General features: G+C 39.9%; 1 protein-coding gene across 1 annotated transcript in view; it reads right to left on the bottom strand.

Moving 5' to 3' along the window:
• Positions 1 to 246: 246 nt before the first annotated feature.
• The window catches only part of pou6f2 (POU class 6 homeobox 2), a gene marked incomplete at its 3' end in the record, with an annotated part of 85,213 nt that continues 65,454 nt past the window's right edge, over positions 247 to 20,005 (bottom strand). Inside the window, exons 7-10 of the mRNA XM_083902045.1 lie at positions 16,355 to 16,564; positions 13,557 to 13,710; positions 8,579 to 8,747; positions 247 to 751 (exon numbers count right to left, since the gene is read on the bottom strand). Coding sequence (XP_083758171.1) covers positions 247 to 751; positions 8,579 to 8,747; positions 13,557 to 13,710; positions 16,355 to 16,564 — 1,038 coding nt within the window. The remainder of the gene's footprint in view (positions 752 to 8,578; positions 8,748 to 13,556; positions 13,711 to 16,354; positions 16,565 to 20,005) is intronic.

Here is a 20,005-nt window from a genome sequence, read left to right as displayed (position 1 = left end):
TGCCACAAAAATATCTCCCATGATGCACCTGTGGGTCCCCGACCCAGTGTTTGGTAATCACTGATTTACACAACTGTGGTAATTCACACTGACAACACAAAAGTTTTTGTTTTTTCATACTCGTAAACCGTCCGTCGAGACGAGTCCGTCCACTTTTTTGTCGTTTTCTCGCGGCCCCGCCCACTTCTCCGCACTTTTTAATGTTGTTGTTGTTGTTGTTGTAAATGTCGTACCTCGAGAGCTCGTTCATTTCGGGAGCTCCTCGAGAGAATCGGTGAGAGGGTCCAGGGGCCCGGCCACGCCGAGCTCGGGCTTCAAGCGCTTTATCGTGTTTTTCAACGCTTGCCTCTTGTTGCAGAACCACACGCGCACCACCTCGCGGTCGTAGTTCAGTTTCTCGGCTATTTCCGTCATTTCCTGTCCGGACGGGTGCGTGTTCTTCTCAAAGTGGCTGTTGAGGATCTCCAGCGCCTGCGGGGTGAAAGAGGTCCTCCGCTTGCGCTTTTTTGAAGGCTCGCTGCCGATAAACTCAGTCAGGTTCTGCATGCCGGATCGGTGGCGGGCCTCAGCCTCGGCCATCCAGCGCTCCAGAACGGGCTTAATCTTCTGGGCGCTTTTAGGGGTGATGTCCAACTTCTCAAACCTGGCAGGATATAAAAGGCCAGGGTTCAGTTTGCCTGTCAGACTGTTACCTATAGTGTTCTCTTGGGCTTCCTGTGGTAGGAAAAAGTGGCTTCTCAGGATGGTGTGTCTGGGGAGAATTGAGAAAAAAGAATCTTACTTAGGCGCCCTGCCAGAACAGAGGGATAAGCTGCCTGCGTTTTCTTTTTTTTTTTTACTCTCCTCAACCAGAATGCCACTGGGACTGAGACTAGCATCCAGGTTCTCTGCTGAGTTTGGAACCTGGAAACACCTCAGCTGCAGCAGCTGGAGGCGACGTTTGCCAGTGTGTGTGTTAATTCTCTGGAAGGAGGTTGTGGTTCTCCGTCCCAAATTGGCAATAGTGGATTAAGGAGATGTTGCCAACAACTAAAATCAGCTCCATCTACAGCAGTAACATCACTGTTTTTTTGTTCTTTTTTTTTTTTTTTTTTTACTGTCATTCAAAATGAAATCAACAGAAAAACAAAAAAACAGGAGTTTCTTGCCCTCAGGTCAAAAATTAAAAGAATCCACTAATGCATGCAGTTAAATATGGCACCATCATTTATTTACAAAATAAAATACCTTGAATTATTCACCAAAATGTACATTAAATACATTTACACACCATAAACCAGCAAAGTCAGTGCAACTTGAAGTTTTTGCATGACATTTGGTGAATCGGAGAAGTGGATAAAAATGTGAGGTTTTGAAGACACACGTTATATATTTGGTGGATTTTCTACAAAAATCCCCAAAACTAATGATATTTTTGCACGTAGAACCAACAAGGAGTTGATTAATTAAACAACTAAAATGTTGACTTTCTTCTGAACTGATTACATTTATCTTTTTATTCACTGGTCGTGTGTTTGTTAAACTGATAATGAGGTTTAAATTCTCCTAAGATTCTCTTACATGTTTCTGTTTTAATGATCTGACATCATGAGAATCACAGTGTACAGCGCGTAAGTCAACTACAAAGTGAATTATTAAAGCCGTTGCTCAGCGTGATTCTTTACAGCAGCTTAATTAATGCTTGAAAACATGGAGGCTCGCAATTACATTTAAAGGGAGTTTAAAGTGTGAAGAGTTGAAAATTATTCAGTCTGACTCTGTCGTCCCACAGGAGAATGTGTTATGAACCATTTTTACCACTATTATGGATTAGAACCGTTGTTAATTGGTTATAATTAGGCTTATAAATCGCAACCCAAGACTTAATATCAAGTTAAACTGACTTATTTATGTATGTTTTCTTTACTTACAGATTCATTTTTGCATTACAGATAAGTTTATATTGTGAACTATTCATCATTTCCTATCAAAACAGACACTTTTATTCTGTGAAATAGTGTCACAAAGGTTGTTATGTGTTGTTATTTATGTTATTGTTGTTGTGACGGAAAATCTTGAGTAAAAACTGTTCGGGGGACCAAAAAAAAAATCTTCTGCGACCCACCTGTGGGCCCTGCCCCAGTCTTTGGGAACCACTGTTCTAGTATATATATATATATTTATATGTATATATTATTGTGAGATATTGTGTGATTAATCGTAATTTATGACAGCAGATTTTTGTCTCAATGGGACTTAATTTTTTCCCGATTTAATTAAAGGTGCCATATGTAAGAATGTGGCCAAAAACGGTTACTACATTTAAATTCAAAATACTGAGGTCTTCAAGGTTCTGTTTTCTGACGTAACTAGCACCCCGTGGTCGCTCGGCAGCTGAGACTCTACTGACTGCAATGATTGGTAGACGGCGGTAGGTGGCGCCACATGCCAAAACATGATTTCAAAACATAAACATGATTTGCAGTCTGCAAAATATTTTTTTTAATGCAAATATTTTGGCTGTACTGTTGTTGTTGGTGAGTTCAGTTTGTTATATGAACATTATTCCTGAGTCTCTGTGACATATTAGAAGGATTTTATGGCCAGTTGCTTTAGATTTATTACATAATGCACCTTTAAGGATAAATAATAATAATTGTATTAATTACTAAATTAAATATGTCTTATACTGATGTGTGCACGTCTAAACGCTTTCATCGTCAAAAAGTTGGGACTCAAATTGTGTGAAGAGGAGATTTCAGGACACATAAGAGGATTCTTCCAGGCCTGATTAGATCACTAAGTTAAGTGACTTTGTTGATGCTTTTAGTGAAATATAACAGTGACAGCTGTGATGGAGAGACGGCAGAGAGGCCGGTGGAAAGCTTTGCTCTCTGTGGAACAAACAATGCACGCACAAAGGAGACTCCCCTCTCCTTTAATGGCTGCTGAAGACAACAACCCAACCGGCGAGGACGAGATGTCCACGCATGCATGAACTTCCTCTGCTCCTACACCTGGTCGGTGCATCCCTGCTTGTCGACAGGCGCTATTATTTATAACCCCCCCCCCCCCACACACACACACACACACACACACACGTCTTCCAACTAAACAGCGCAGAGAGGGGAGCCTCATACTGCGGGGAATACATTAGTAAATATGAAGAGTCACCAGAGACAGGACATTTCATGGATCAACAGGAACCACAGATACTAAAATGAGTTGAGAGCTGCTCGGCTGAGCTGCGTGAGTGTGTGTGTGTGTGTGTGTGTGTGCACTCCCCTCCTCTTCTACAGTATAGTGCATCAGCAGAAGAAGAGAAATGGCCCTGAATGCACCTTCAGTCTCTCTGCCTCTTCTTAAAAGGACCTGAGGAGATGTGATGCACACGTTTAGACCCGAGTTACCGTTCGCCTGAGGGTTTTAGAGCCTTGAAGCGGAGCTTTCTGAACAGAACAGAGACGTCAGAGGACACAGAGTCCACAGAATGTTTCTATACCTCTATTGATAGATTATCAGATTTACTGAACTGTCTCTGGAGTGAATATACATACTAAATTCTGTTTTCCACAGGGACAAGTAAGTAGACCCTCATGTGGAGGATAAAGCGGTAGAAGATGAATGACATTTAGGGTCAGGAAGACTTCTGGAAGAACAGGTATTGTGTGTGCATTTCATATAACAGTTGGTGTAAGTGAAAGGCTTCAACAGAAGAGGAATGTTTTGATTATCGGTCACAAAGAAGGCGAGAACGTGGACGTACGAAGTTTGTCTTCAAGGAGACGAGCTGCGGCTGAAGGCCTTAAATTTGAAGAAGCCACTGAAGTGTCTTTATGTCTCGTTTTGTTGTAAATAAACCTACAGACGATCATCTGACACCTGGTACCAGAGTGGCTGGATTTACACCAGCTCCTTCTTCATAGAACCCTAGTTCGTTTGCTTTGAAAATTTACACCAAAGACGTAAACACTGGTCTCGATTCGCTTCGAGTGAATCGAATGCAGGAAGCGGACTACAACGCAGGGCATTGTGGGTAAACACGACTAAAACATACGCCAGTGTAGAACGACAGCCGGGAGAAATTGCCCATTGTTGCAGCGTATATGTGTCGTATAAAATGATCCGATTTGATGCAGCTTCATGTTTTGTTCTTACGCAGCGGAAACAGAATTTCAGTAATTTTTGATGCAGCGCCGCCTCAGGCGATATACGGGAATACGTTAATCCCGGCTAATTATGAGTATAAGTGTTAGTGAGTTTGTGTCCCAAGAAACAGAGTATTCTATTTAACTAGCTTCTATAATAATTAAAAAATACAGTATATCCTCATGTGTTATATGACATTCACTTCCTCTTTTCCACGAGGGATTATGATTAATTTCCACAAAAATTAATCATATTGTCCTGGTCATATTTTTAAATATTTTACATTCTTGGTTTTAATCTTTTTCAATTATGTATATTCGGTATTTCTACTTAGTATTTTCATATTCTTCATTTTTCTTATTCATAAAATCTTATTTCTATTGCTTAATCTATTCATACTTATAACTATAAATTGATTTCCCAAATGTGGAATCAAACAAGTCCATTCTAATCTAATCTAATCTAATCTAACACATTTACTTAATTTTATTCACAATGAGGTCGAAAACAAGTGCATTTTCAAATATGACCACTTTAATAAATAATCCCAGCTGTGGAGACACTGGTACACATTCTTCTTTTCAAAAGTAAAAGTATTTATATTCATACATGTTCAGCTGTTAGATAATTTGGCATATACTGTACTGTTTATATTAATTAACTATTGGATGAAAAATCTATTATCTTAATATGTTTTATGGTGATTTTATTCACGTAAATTCTGCACCTGAAGCATGGAATGAGCTGCAGATGGACTTGAAGATTAGTGCGTTAATCTCACTTAATAGGAATTAAAGAACTGGAGGCAGATCCCTGAAGATGTCACGGCTTTTAGTTTAATTAATTTGGAAATGTTTATTATTTGCTTTGTTTTTGTCTCAGTGTTTGTCTTGGGCAAAAGAGTCTCAATGGGACTTTATTTTTTTTCCCTGATTTAATTAAGGAGAAATAAAAAATAATTACATCTAAAACCATGGAAAGTAGTACTTGGATTAATGCATTTATTAATTACTAAATTAAATATACTGACGTTTGTATGACATATACTGTGGAAGTTTAAACACTAAACATCTGTCAGGGATAAAAAGTATAATTTCTGCTTATTTTTTGAATGAATTTAATCAAATTTTGAAAAAAAATACAGTTTTTCAACCTCAATTTCTGAATCTGAATATTGGAAATGTAACCTGCTCTTGTGACACAAGTAAATTTGAGACTTTGATAAAGTTTGGCTGTTTTTCCAAACAAACGCACACTTCTTATCAGATGTCTGTGAAAGAATTATTATTTATGTTTATTTATGCTGAGTCGAAAGTGTCTCCTTGAAGATTAAACTAATGAGCGCGGCTATCTCATAATTCCGCTCTGAATTCCAAACAGTTATTTATGTTTTCTATCGCTCATCATTTAATTAAAACGATAGCGTTTGTTCCCTGTAATCAAATCATTTCGAGTATTTCTTGAGCACAAAACGAAAGAAAAAGAGAACGAGACGGACTTTAAGGACAGACACATCATTGGTTTGATGATGGCCCCAGCGTGTAAAGTCCGTGTGCCTGTTTAGATAAACGAATAAAGTGCCTGGAAACATAGTGAGCAGTGAACGGAGACGAGATGGAAGCATCTGTCAGTGTCTGTTCTGTGTCCTGGACTCTAATCTGACGTCTCTTCGTCTGCGCTGATGTTAACTAAAGCACGTTGAAGTCCGCCGCGTCGTGTCCGATGTTTGACAAGCAGCAAAAAAAATTGTCTTAACTGCACGAAAAGCAGCCCCGCAGAGTGTTTATTTTTGAAGCTAATGGCCTTTAATGTATATTATAAATATTTGAATTATGCCTGGGTGTAAATATTTCATGTGTGATTTTTTTTTTTTTGCTTTAAATATTAGTCAGGGCTTGTACGGTCGGGGTCTCAGAAAAAAAAAAAACAGAAAACGTGGCCTCTCCTGTGCCGCTTCACATTTTATCGGCCCTTTGATGTTGATGTGATGAAATTTTTAAAAGTGCGTGGCAGCGCGGTGTCACTTAAAACAGCAGCGGTCATCGGCGGAGCACAGGCACATTAAAATTAGAAGAGGAATTTCCCTGAAAAACTGTGAATACTTGATGCAAAACAAGAGAGAGAGCCACAGCTGAGTTCACGTCCAGGTAAGACAAAATGTTGCAGTTTGAATTTGGAAAGAAATGGAAGAATAAGTTGCATTTATTGACCTAAAAAAGTGAATTTAACACATCTAGGCTTAAAAAAAGGCCCGACAAGATCAGAGAAAACGTGATCATGTTTAATTGAGAGGTTAAACGGCACAGAGAGGGGGAAAAAATTGAGAAAATCTACATTTATATAGTTGTACAAAAGTGCAGTGGTTTAGGTTTTAGGTTTAATATATAATGTTAATATGTTCTGAATATGAGCAGTTTAATGTACCATCATTTACATGTTTTGGGTTCGAGAGACAAGACAATAAACCCGTTCAGCTGTTGGATTATGCGGCATTAAAATATCTACTGTATATTATATAATTACTGTTAATATTGTTTCATTGAAGTAAAACGATGGAGAGTTATATTTGGGTTAGTCCAAAAAACAACCAAAAAAGACTGATTTGTGCTCATTTTTGACTAAATCTAACCAAAGCTGAGAAAGAAAACGACAATAATATGTTTGGAAATGTTGTAAAATGACTCTGCTTTGAGTAAAAATGATAGCACTTTTCGTCCTCTTAAATAAAATAATATTCCGACGTGATGTAGCCCAATTATTCTGCCCTGAACAGGGAAATGTGGCTCATTTGGCGCCTTCATGCGCAATGCTAGTGAAGTGGAACAGCAGGAACGATGAAACACTGATTGTCTGATTGTCTCATGAATATATGATGCACCATTTACGGCTAAACTGTCCTTGTGGCGGCAGTAAAACATGGCAATCTTATTAACAGATCATCACCGTCAACGCTGCCTTCATGTTACTGCGCGGCGGAAAAAAAAGGCAACGGGCCTTAGTAATTATTAAATGCTTTAAGTGCTTCGTGTAATACTTGGTGTATGTATTTTGCATAAGTAACACGGGGCTGTCATGTCAGCAGAAGAGAAGGGAGGGAGAGGAGGGAGAGTACAGACGTAAGAGCTTTCGTTTGTCGAGGTGATGATCGTCCATTATGTATCTTAATATCTTGAATTATAACTGTTAAAACAGGATGAAAAGAGACGTCAGTTATGAGAACCAGGCGAGTCACTGAGGCCGCACCGCTGTCATTTGACACAATTTAGTAACAGGGAATTCTCCATACTTACTGATTTTTATTTTAAACAAAATGACATTCTCTTGTTTGGCTTTTGCTCTCTTCTTTTTAAGTTAAAGGTGATATATGGAAGAAAGGTATTTATATTTATATTTATACGCTATAGGGTCAGAAATGCTATACGCTACTGAATCTGAAAAGCCCCAGTACCTCTCTCAAAAACATCTCCATCAGAAGAAACACAGGGAACTCTGGCCAAAGTCAGCTTGTGGTGCAGTTCTAGCACTACTCGGCTCGACCTAACTCAGTTTGGTATCAGGCAAGTCATTTTCTATTAATATAGAACATCCACTTTCCCCACTGCTGTCGCTAAATACACCAGACTCCTCTGTTAAATATTGAGTTTTTAGACATTTCCTTTGTTCGAGTTTAACACATGTTTTCAGGGATTTTTAAGACTTTTTAACTGATCTACAGTTCGGCGTTTTTCGGTTTGATTCTTCTGTCTGCGCTCATGACTCTTTCAGTGACGACACTCTCTGACCAATCAGTGACTGGCAGTCTGTTGATGTGACATTTTAGTATCGGCTCAGCTCGCTTGGAACATCGCCAGAGCAGGTACTAAAAGCACCAGGTACCAGGTACTATCACTGATGGAAAAGCAAAAACAAACAAACAAGTAGAGCTGAGTCGTGCTACAACTGTGTAATGGAAAAGCTCCATTACACGCTAAAATTGACCAAACAGGTTTGTTACGGGACAAAACTAAGGTCACAGATCACTCTGTTTATCAGGAGCCATGTGTGGAGGCACCTGTGAGGTGTTCTCTCAGCTGTTAGTCAGTCACCATCAGTTGTCTTTCTAATTAATGGGGGAAATAATAATAATTCTTCTTAGTTCAGGTCCTAATTTTTTTTCATTTGTGTACCATTTTTCTAAGGAACTTCTAGGAAAGGGCTGTTTTATTTTGACTACTTTCTGTGAGTTTCCCAGTTCGAGACCCAATACCCAAGATATTTGAGTTGGGATATTTACATATATCACCTTTAAAATATGTCTACATAGGTCACATGATCGCTGCATTATGGCATGTGTTTCCTCACACAACATTAACACTCAGTATCTGACCGATACTGATACTGAATATCGTATCAGCTCATCCCTATTTAGTAAAAAAACGAGGCTTTTATTGTGTCATGTTCTCATCCGTACCTGCAGATGGCAGACTGACTGTACGCCGGCCCCTCGGCGGCGCTGAGCGCCTGGCCCACCTGAGTCTGTGTCAGGCCCAGAGACAGCCGGCGGATCTTGAACGCTTTGGCGAATTCGCGGATCTCCTCCAGGTTGACCCCGTCCACCTCGCTGGGGGCGGTCTGCGGGTCTGCAACACAACAAACACACACACACACACAATGACTCACTTTATTAAACTTGTGCTCCTCAGTCGCCTCATTCCTCATTTGCCAGAGTGAATGGAACAAACATTCAGATACGTGCGATCAACATCGCCTCTAAACAAGGAATAATAAAAAATAGTTCAGGTCTGGGTCAGAACGTATCTCTGCCCTCACGATGTAAACTATGTGAGACGCTGTGTAAAATGAATTTATCTGGGGTTTGAATGCAGGTATTTCACCGCTCAGTATGAATCTTTAATTCCACACACAAAAGCATACGGACAAAACCACATGACATGCATTTATTAAAATTCAATAGACGAATAGATCTGGAGCAGACAGACTGCAGTTTCTGCACATATACATTTATATTCTGAAGGAATGAGAAATGTATAAAGGCATTAGTTCATCCATCTGACCCTGACTGAAGACAGTTCAGGCCTTTAAACCAGCACAAAAAACAAGATCCTGCTCCAGACTCGCTTAAAAAAAACAAAAAACCCGTCTCAACACAAAAGATGAGCTGTTTGTGAATCGCCCGCATTTGAGCAGATGTGGAAAAAACTTCAGGCCGAGCATTTTGAAGAATTTCCCGACTAATAAAAAGTGATTTCGCATTGTACATCAATGTCAGGTGCCCTGGCATCCTGCTTACTAAAGCAAAGTTTGTTGCCTCTGAATTATTCATCTTGGTCATTATCAATGAATTATTAAAGGAATCCTCCAAGCGTATTTAAGCAAAAATCTATGGAGCTGCCATCTCGTTGTGCCTCATAAGTGACGTGTAGCGTACGCGGCGTGCTCCAGACGTGTGAACACTTGGAAGACGAGGGACTTTAGAGGCTCCGAGCCGCCTCAGATGGAAGAGCTGAGCACTCACAGCTTCTGGTCCCATCATCTCCACATTGATGAGCATCTCTTCATCATTCCCAGTGGAGGCTATTTACTTAGAGGCTACTCGGAGAGACTAATGGTTGTCTGGAGCAGCAGATCTGAACTGGTTAAGTCACAAACCAAATACGATTTAAGATTTAAAGCTCGGCTAATTTACTTTGCGATTAATGTGACTGGTGACGTAAAAAGCTTCTGCTTTCAAAAAAACCCCAACAAAAACAGTGCAATTGCACATAAAAGGCTTAAAAAGCTGAAACAATGGAGACAATCGTTGCTGCTTGTCTTCACACGCACAGCAACTGATCATTAATAAGATTAATAATTACAGCGGCGCAATAGCATGTTAAACACCCACCGATTTGGGCTAAAAAGGGAAATGAGGAATAATAAATTACAGGCTGCAAACAGGCACACAATGCCGTCTTTATCTTCCGTTTGTTTTACGTCTTTGTTTGATTTTTCATGATGCATCTGAACATGATGCATGAATGTAGGAACATGATGTGTCCTTTAACACCATTTAACATCATCAAATCAGCTTTTACTTGTATTTTTTCTTTAGCTGTGTTTCCTGACATGGCTAGAAAACATTATTAGATAACAACAGGGTAGAAAGCATTGTAATCATTTGGTAAATGTTATGGTAATATCTTATTTCCAGCTTGGTAATAACACTGGTCATTCCACCATGTGAAGTCCAATGTACTATCAAGGTAGTAGCTTAATAATGAGAATAAAAGCAATGGTTATAATCAGAGTAATGACTTAAAGTGAACATATTAGTGACTACAATTGTTATTTTGATCCTATCCTACTATTACCATAAGTTAGGTGTCACCCACTACGGAGCTTTTGTGTAGCTGTGCTGCTCAAAGGGTTTTTAACAAAAAAAAAAACAGTGTACACTGCATGCTCAGCACCAAACAGCAGACACTCAGTCTGCTGACAGTCAGTCAGAGACTGGCTGCTGAGCACAGTGAAGCATTTAGCAGCTAAACAGTCAGCTATTCCCCTCAGGGGCTGGTGGAGACCAAACACGGAGCAAAAAGGGGGCGAATACTGGGCTTAATTTCAGTTAAAAGTTAATATTATTAATAATGTAAAAAGGTAAAAGGCATTGTAATTTTCTTCTGAGAGAGAATTTTTTAAAAATATTTTGGGGTTTATACATAAATGAGATCAGATTGTTGTAATTGTATTGTGATAACCAATACAGAGGTCTCTAACTCTAAAACTGGGTCATATATGTTGTAGAAATGTGAAATAATATTTGAAGCAAGTGCAGAGAAAGGCAGACAAAGGGTATTTTTGTCTCATGTCGATGAACAACAACAACTCCCAGAATGCAATGTGCTCGCTGCCCTGTGAGGCACAGACCATAGGCCACACATATGTGTGTATATGTATGTTTGTTTTTAAATTAGGATTAATTCTGCACATAAACACATCGTTCCAAATCAACACGAATGCTTTTATTTTGACATTTTGAAATTCTCATATTGCCCACCCTAACTAAACAGATGCTTTTTCCCATTGACTTGACCAGTCTGGGGTCAGTGGCCCCCAGGTCATTTGAGTTTGAGTCCCCTGGTATAAAGTAAATGAGGGACAAAAATGCATGCTTGGTTAATTTTCTTAACAAATATGTACATAAATATGACTAAATATTAAACATACTGCTGGGATTCGATGTTGTTATGGATGTGTACCAAAATCAATAAGTTCATAAAGCTCAAAAAGACATTTTGCATATATTCTACCTCACCCTCTCTGTTTCTGATTAATTGTTTTTGATTAATCTGTATTCCCAGAATGAGAAAGCGAGAGTTTGTGCTGACGATGTGAGAAATGCAGCCAGGACTCCACGCAAAAAACAATCTGAAGATGGGCTAATAATCAGAAAGTAACCATGATAAGACGCTGATTATGTTAAGCGTGAAACAATGAACGCTTCACTTGCAGCTCAGATAAATTCACATTCTGATCATTTAGAGCAGAGGCAGATTTTAGTGATTCTGGTCTGCAGGCGAAGTCGTGCACAGAAAAACAAAAGTCTATAATATTGATTGGTTCAAAAACGTTTGCTGTTGCCGTGATAAATAGTATATTTTTAACCATTTTACATTTCAATAACCACATTATAATTTGTATCTGTGCAGTTGATACCAAAATAAAGCAACGTTAATCCATCCAGCTTCTTAAAAATGATATAAAAAAGCAGGGAGAGACAGTGGATTGATAAACAATGCCGGTAAAGCAGCACTGTTAAGATCTTAATAATACTCTTCCTGTCTTTTTGCTTTCCATAAAAGTGGCAGACACTCTCAGCTCTTTTTTTAATCTGTTTCTGGCACTTTTGTGGCCGGTGAATGTAATGACATTTTATCATCTGCAGACGACTGATTCTGTCATGGGATTTTTCTTTTTTTTTGCTTTGCATTTATTTGCTGTAAAGTGACACTGAGAGGAAGTGATATCGCTCACACTCAGCATAAAGCATTAATCCTATTTACCCCAGAAGCGCGCCGCCATGATTTTAACGCGCCGACTCCAAAAAATGGTTTATGAGATATTTTTCTGAGCTACAAGTAAACATAAACTAAACACAATGTCTACAACAAGTTGATCAATGGCGACTTTTTTATTCTATTTTTATTAAATTCGGCGGGACTCTCGCTGCCTTTAAAACGAGTTTACATGTAGTTTGGCGGAATCGACTCTGACAAATGAAATTTATCTGAATAAAAGACAGTTTTTTAAAGGCTGGAGCCACACGCTGACAGGCTGTGGCCTGGTGATTTATAAGGCTCTGCCAAAGGCCCACGCATCGGGAGAATGAAACTTATGTTCATTACACATCACACACGCCACTTTGGATCGTCTAATAAACCAAAGAAATGACAGTCGGGGCAAAATAAAGCAATCGGCTGACCAGAGGCTGACCACGCCGAGAGCAATGTCGCTACTGCGTCCACCAGGTTGGATCTGGTGGACTCAAAAACCCACAAAAATCTTCTCCTCTCTCCTGCTGGTTTCTGAACACTCAGATTGATTTTATATTTACTGCCATCTTTATAACAGTGGAGCAACTGAATTTCAATTGTGACGCTGTATGCAGTCTGTAAAATGTCTTGCTAATAAAAATAAGATTGTTTTCTGAATTTCTGAGAACATTAACTCTTAGAACACAGGGGATTTCGGCACATTTTTTCCCATTACTATGTTAAAACGTACAGTATATACAGAGGCTATAAGAATGTGCAATATAGAGCGTCTTATATCCTTTTTTTAAAGCACAACCTTGACAATCTGTTAAAAAAAACATACATTTCACCAACTATATAAACACACCTGAGCAAAAAGTACTCAAAATGTTTAAAATCGGGTTGAATTTGTAAATACGTCACAGTTCAAAGGTCACTTGGCTCGTTTTTATGAACAAAAATAAAAGTAAAAACGCTCTATTTTGTGACTTCTACACAATTATTGCTACTTTCACTACTACTAAAAATGTGATATAAAATGAATAATAATTTTGACTCATAAGCCACATGAGATGAAAAACCCCCAAAAATTTTAAAACCTGAATATGTGACCTATAAACACCCCCCCCCCCCCCCGGATGTCAATATAAGGAGTTATATATTATTCCCATGTAAAATTACCAAGAGTTAATGTATAAAGATAGATTTTCAAGTGTGACCTTCTGAAACAAAATTCAACAGACTGAGAAAATGGCGTCTCTATTCCAGAAGTGAGCGAGAAAAAAACCGGCGTACTGACCCTTTAATGCGCACTATCCAGTATGTCCTACAACAACAACAGAAGGGAAATTGTTCTTCACTCTGTGTATTTGAAGGCATGTTGTGTTTTTCGCGCGCGCTCTGTCGGACACTTACTGCTGACTAGCTGCCCCACGCTGAGCGCCGACGAAGAGGAGGAGGTGGAGGAGGAGGAAGAGGCCTGGTGGAGAGGACTCTGTCTGTGTGGCATGTGGAGCAGGTTCGGCTGAGACGATGCAGGTCCTGTCTGACTCTGCTGAGCCTGAGGCAGCTGGACACACACACACACACACACACAGGGCTGAAACAACATATCGACAGTGGGCAGCACACAACAGTATCCACTAATCCTTTCTGCACATCATCATAATCACCATTATTTGTTGCAATCATGCCATTATGGTGATTAGGCTGTAACATTTAATCTAATCAACATGTCTTAAATGAGCCACTCCAAGGCCAAATATAATGAGATTTATATTGTGCCTAATGACAAATACATGTCATTATTACTAGTATTTGGACTCACAGAGGAGAACATAGTGTCAATAGTCTGCTCACTACACTAAACACAGTGGTTTTACAGTCGCACCAGTTCTCTGCGACGTCCTTTGAGCTTCATAAGTGCTTTTCTGCAGAAACAAAGCGTTTTAACAGAAGAGGGGAACAGCTCATGACAATTAGAGTCGTCGTGTCTTGTGGCTGTGCTCATAATCTGAAAAGAAAACATGTGGACACAGCAGTCCCCGTATCAAACATAATCCACGATCCGCTGGCTGCGCGCTCTGATGGCGAGAAAACAACACATTTTCATGTTTTATGCACATTGTGCTGTGCTTTTACAAGATCAAGATGGTGCGCCTTCACATTTTTAAATCTGTCTCTGCCATGAGCCGTGCTGGATTCTCCCCTCTCTCTTCTTCTTTTATTTTTTTGCTAATAATTATTTTCTCTGTGGCATGTGTTTGTTTGGATGGTGGGGGTTGTCAAGAGCGATGCACACACACTGTCAGGACTGTTGACAGGCTCGGAGAATTATCTAGCTTCACTGGAAATATTCGAGACTGCAAGCTCTGACAACCGTAAATTATGCCCGCGGAACAATGTGTACATGCGGGCTCTTTGAAGTGGAGACAAAAGCATAAACATTATTACAAATGCATTAATTCATTCAAGAGTGTGAGCCGGGGGGATTCGCGGAGCCACAATTAGGTGTCCATCTGCGGAGAGCTGGTCCGTTTGGCAGCAGTGCGCGCCGTCATTGTGAACTTTTACCCTGTAATTCTGCGATGACATCGTCATTATCGAGTCAATAAGATGTTCATTGTTGGGTGCATGCATGCTCAAATCTTTCAAACAGGCAGGAGAGAAAATGTTTAAGACGCAGCACTTTACAGTGTGAGCTTAGAAATCTATGGTGTGTGTGCAACGGAACAACCTTCCCTTTTAAATCAAAACAAAATACTTGTGGGTTCAGGTCACAGAGGACAAATCATAAGGCTTGGAGAGTTTGATTGAGGAAGGAGAGGAAGAGGGAGGGAGGGAGTGTGAGGTAGGAAGAGGTGAAGAACAGAGGCAGGAGAGTTTTAAGGAGGGGGTGATGAAAAGTGTTGATTTGGTTTTCTTTTTTTTTAAGTCACTCTGAGACTCTGACACACACACATATAAGGGCATTCCAGGATTTCAAGTGAGAGAAATGTGAGGTTTTTATCGTAAACAGATCTAACGGAGCAGAAACATTTAAACACACATCTGGCCCAAATGGTGTTCAACAGCGTCAGGATAATGCTGAGTTCACCTCAGACATGACGTGTAAAGTAAAAAGCTAAATATCAATAATCCTGTGCAAAGACAGTGAAATCTGTGTAATTTGTTGGCAAAACATTTGCTTGACGCAAAGGTTGTGAAAGTTAATTATAGCCAGACTTATAGGACTGTGAATGGAGGCAGGTTACTCGTGTTTATGGAGGTGCTGTACTGCATTGTGGGTCTGTTTTTCACTTTGTTTTGTGAGCAGCAGAGCATCAGCGAGTCGCCGTCATTACAAGGCTGAAATGAGGCTCTCGGACAACACTTTATCTCCCTGTTACTGATGTTTTTATTGGATAAAGTTCACCCACCAGTGGTGGACACTGTGGACGTCATGGAGCGCCATATTTTTAGCAACATTAGCACATCAGATTGATCTGTCGGTTATTTCCTCGATGAATCAGTTTGTTGTATATTCGATAAGGCGCAAGAAAATGTTTAAACCTTGCATCGATGATGTTCTCAAATGTCTTGGTTTGTCCACAAACCACAATTATTCTGTCTGAATGATTTCTTATACAGAACAAAGAAACCAAATAGACGTTTCTCAGATTTTTCAGCTTCTTAAATGTGAATATTTTCTGATTTCTTTACTCCATATAACAAAGAAATCATGAACTGTTTTAGTTTGTGGACAAAACAATATATCATTTCCAGGTTTGGTAAACAATATTTTTTATTTTATTGTCATTTTCTGACATTAACGTACCAATCAAGTATTTGCTTCATCGAGAAAATAGTCGACTAGGCGAATAGATAATGAAATAGTGGTTAGTTGCAGCAATTGCAGCTCATTTAGTGAAATATCTCCTGTTTAACATAGTGAGCATGCACATTTTTTTGCAATATTATTGTAATTTGTGTGATACAATTGATCTAAACTCCATAATTCCACAGGCTTTTATTGTATAAGGTGCATCAACTTCCTTTGTTATAGTTATTATAGGATTTTGTGGAATAACTTCTAAACGTTGGATTTGCCACAGGCGAGAATGAGGTCATGGGTGTGGTTGAAGAACACTATTATGCATAATGCTCTTCTATATCTTTCCTTCATATACTGTATGTTTGTGTTGAGTGTGTGTGCATCAGCATATATCTGTTACCTGCTGTCCAGGCTTGATTGGCGACAGTGTGATTCCCTGGGTGTTGATGACAGGCAGGATCTGATTGCCGATCACCGTGGCGATGATCTGGCCTTGAGCGTTGGTCAGAAGCTGAGGTGTAATTGGCTGTACCTGCAGTGCTGGGTTGCCACCCCCTGATTGGCTGGAGGGCCCTGCAGAGTTGGGCATCAGTGGGATTGTTCCAATTATCTACAAAGGAGGGGGGGGGGGGGTAGAGAGGAGATGAAATCAGCTGGGTTGTTTTTAAAAAAGAAGAAGAAGGAGCAGAGAGGATGAGATGCCACTGGATGTAGTATCCAGTAGATCTGAGTGTTTTTCTGAGGTGATAAAAAAAACAAAGCTCGAGTTGGTCATCTCGCCCTTTTAATCGGTCTTAATGCGATTGAGAAACATGAAGAAGCATCCACTGATCATCTGTCACTGAGACGGTTCTACAGGGAAGAGCAAGAGAAGCTAAAGCAGACTGTTGGGAGCACGCTGCAAAGGTCAGCGCTGAATACCTGTGTGTGTGATGGTGCACACCACTGACTGTATTATCCATCACCATGCAGGCCAAGACTGGGATGAGTGTGTGTGTGTGTGCTTGTGTGTCTTTGTCTGTCTCTGGTAAGAAGGACAGAGGCAGCTGAGACACAGAGTTCCCCCACTTCACCCTTCTCTCCCTCTCACACTCACAGACAGAGAGGACAGGAAAGAAGAAGAAAAAAAAGGACAATAAGAGGGAGAAAAGAGGTGCATCAGAGAGTAGGACAGAACCCTGTGTTTCTAATTCAACTCTCAGGGTCCCCAGGGTACTTCATACCCCCCTCCTCCTCCTCCTCCACGCCTCCTATCCCCTGCTCTTTCCCCTCTGTCACTGTAATCAGGAAGAGCAGATCAAAGGGGGCGGCAGAGAGTCACTGCAGCGTTTTAGCTCTCAGAACTGCCAGAGTGTGGCCAAGAGTAGCGCTTTAGGGGAGACTTTGTGCCTCTTCACTATGATGAAGGTTAATGTCATCTGGGGACCAGTTCTGGGCAGCTCCTGAGCACCCGCTACTCTGTCCGTCGCCCCCCTTCCCCGCAAGATTCATTACTCCAGAGAGCAGCTTAACGCGAACGAGATGCGGATCATTGTGAATTCTGTTATTTGGCCAAACAGGCAAAGAGATGCTTTTGTCTTTGGCCTCATTCAGACCGACGGTTTTATCATCCGTCCTCAGAGATCTGACAATCGCATGTGGATAGCGTTAATATGACCGTTCACAAGTGAACAGTCAACACCAATATACACACCGATATCATATCTGATTTGCGAAAACAAAATAATGTTTTGTCTGTCTGAGTGAGAGAAAAGAAGAGATGAAAGGAGCTCTACTCGCGTTTCTGTAACATTAAATGAGATTTAAACGATGAAATTGTGTTAAAAAAAGTTAAAAAAACAACAACAAAATAATAACAAATAAATTAAACTGTATACCGTCAGTCTAATATGTCCTGAGTACAGCTCAGGTCCAAGGCCACGTGGCCTCAACCCACCTCCAAATGTTGCTACCAGGTTTGATGCGAGGGTCTTTGAGTCTACTTTAACTTTATATTTTATTCCACGCTTCAAAATAAGGAGACACAAAGCTCCAAACAGCTTTCACATACCATTAACTTGGCCTTCTCTGCCTCTGCAGTCTCTATCGCCACCACTTAAGTGTCTCAGTGCGTGGTCCACCTCACCCCCCCTCCCCTCCCCTCCCCTCCCCTCTCCCCCATCACTTTGACATAATAAGGAAGGATCAGTGAGAGAAAGGTGGGCCGACAATATGTAATTCATCCCTGCCACGGCTCATTTGCTTACGTTGCTTCGCATTAGGGGAGAGATAATTTATCTCTCTCTCTGCGCCGGCTTTACAAATTCCCCTGTAATGCTCTCCTGCCACTTAGCATATTTTATTGCCCTGTCTGACGCTCGTGTCTCCAGAGTCCCACTGATCCCGCTTTGCATGCCACAGTGGCAGGGAACATGTTCCGCTCAATTATTCATCATCATTGGACTAAGTGGTTGTTCTATAAGCATAATAAAAGAGCATGCAAAATGACAGCTTAGCTCCTCGTCCTGCTAAGCAATGCTTTCTGCATCTGACGATCTCAGACAGATGTTTCATCGCAGAGACGACACACGCTGAAGACCTTGTTATGGAGTTTAGAATTCAACAGTGAGTGGAGGGGTGTAGAGAGAGAGGAGGCATTAAAACAATTCTTAAGTTTTTGATAAGCGTTGAATTGAATGTTGAATGTGATGAAGCCTCAGCATTTAGTGTCCATCAGGACCATGGACAGCGCTTAAAAAGTATTACAGAATAATCATTCTGAGGATGGCTTACTTTTTCTACACATTTAAGCAAAATAAAATAATTTTGTCCACATTATGGGACATTTTTTGATGTGTAAAATAATTGGTTAAAACCTATTTACATTCCCTAAAATCAAGCACCCACCAAAATGTATATTGAACAGATAACAGCAGGTATTGAGTCAGTTGCTAAATAAACTTGTAGAATATTTATATATATATATATATGTAATATCCAGCCTTTTACTGAAGACTTACGTCTGCTGTACACCTAATGAAGTTTTGGTGGTTTACAAATTCAGAATTAGGGATGAGCTGATATGACACAGTATTGGTATTGGTCCGATTACTGGTCAAAAGATAAAAATGTAAAATGTAAAATCTGATACAATAATAAAAAAAAATAGACTGTAAAAATGTGAATAAAAATAATGAACAGCATTTTTGCCAAGTCATGTTGCTGGGCTGCCTATTTCATCATTATGGAAGAAGAAACATTGTTACACAGTTACACAGGAGAATTATCTTTGAATGGCACTAATGTCTAAAATCAGACTGATATAGAGTTTGTGATGTCCGTATTGGGCACAAAAAAGTGGTATCGTGCCTATTCCCGATTTAGAATAATACTAGGTGTTTCAGATATAGCTGTAAAAATGGTCAGAAATATTACATAATGCACAAATATTCCCTTGTGTGTCATGGTTTTTCAGCTTTAAAAAGTTTGGATAACACTGTTCTAGAGTATATCTTTGCTTGATATACTTCTTGGTTTAATGAGGTACAACAACACATACTTATGTGATTTATAAATGTCATATTTTTCGAGAAAATATATAAAGGAAGTTGTTTTCCTCAGCTTTAATAACCATCTCTGTTTATAAAGCTGCAGAACAACCAAAGAGGAATTCACTAAGTGTACATCCAGACATTAAATTCTTCTGTGGACTTTCATCGTGTTTGTATGGCGTCTAAGTTTTCATGCTTCTCTCCATTCAGCAGAACTCATTAAGATTATGCTGCTCTTGTTTCCACAGAAATGTCATCTCATCTCTGCAGCCGGGGCAATCTGTTTCTTTAGTCATGGTCGCCAGGCAATATCTCTGGCCAGTTTTGTCTCGTCCACTGTTCATGCGTTGAATTGAGACCCAAGAGGGGGGAGTAAAAAAAAAAAAAACAGTCAGGGGAAGTTTTGACTTCTGTCAACACAAAAACGTCCAAAAAGATTCAGAGCGAATCCGAGACTGAAGCAGCAGATTCTTAGTAGTTATCATAGAGAACTTGACGGGGTATTTTCCTCACATATATAA

This window comes from Microchirus variegatus (assembly GCF_963457635.1).
Source record: "Microchirus variegatus genome assembly, chromosome: 15".
Taxonomy (NCBI): Eukaryota; Metazoa; Chordata; class Actinopteri; order Pleuronectiformes; family Soleidae; genus Microchirus; species Microchirus variegatus.
Note: the sequence above shows the minus strand (reverse complement) of the source record. Positions and strands in the feature narration are given on the sequence as shown.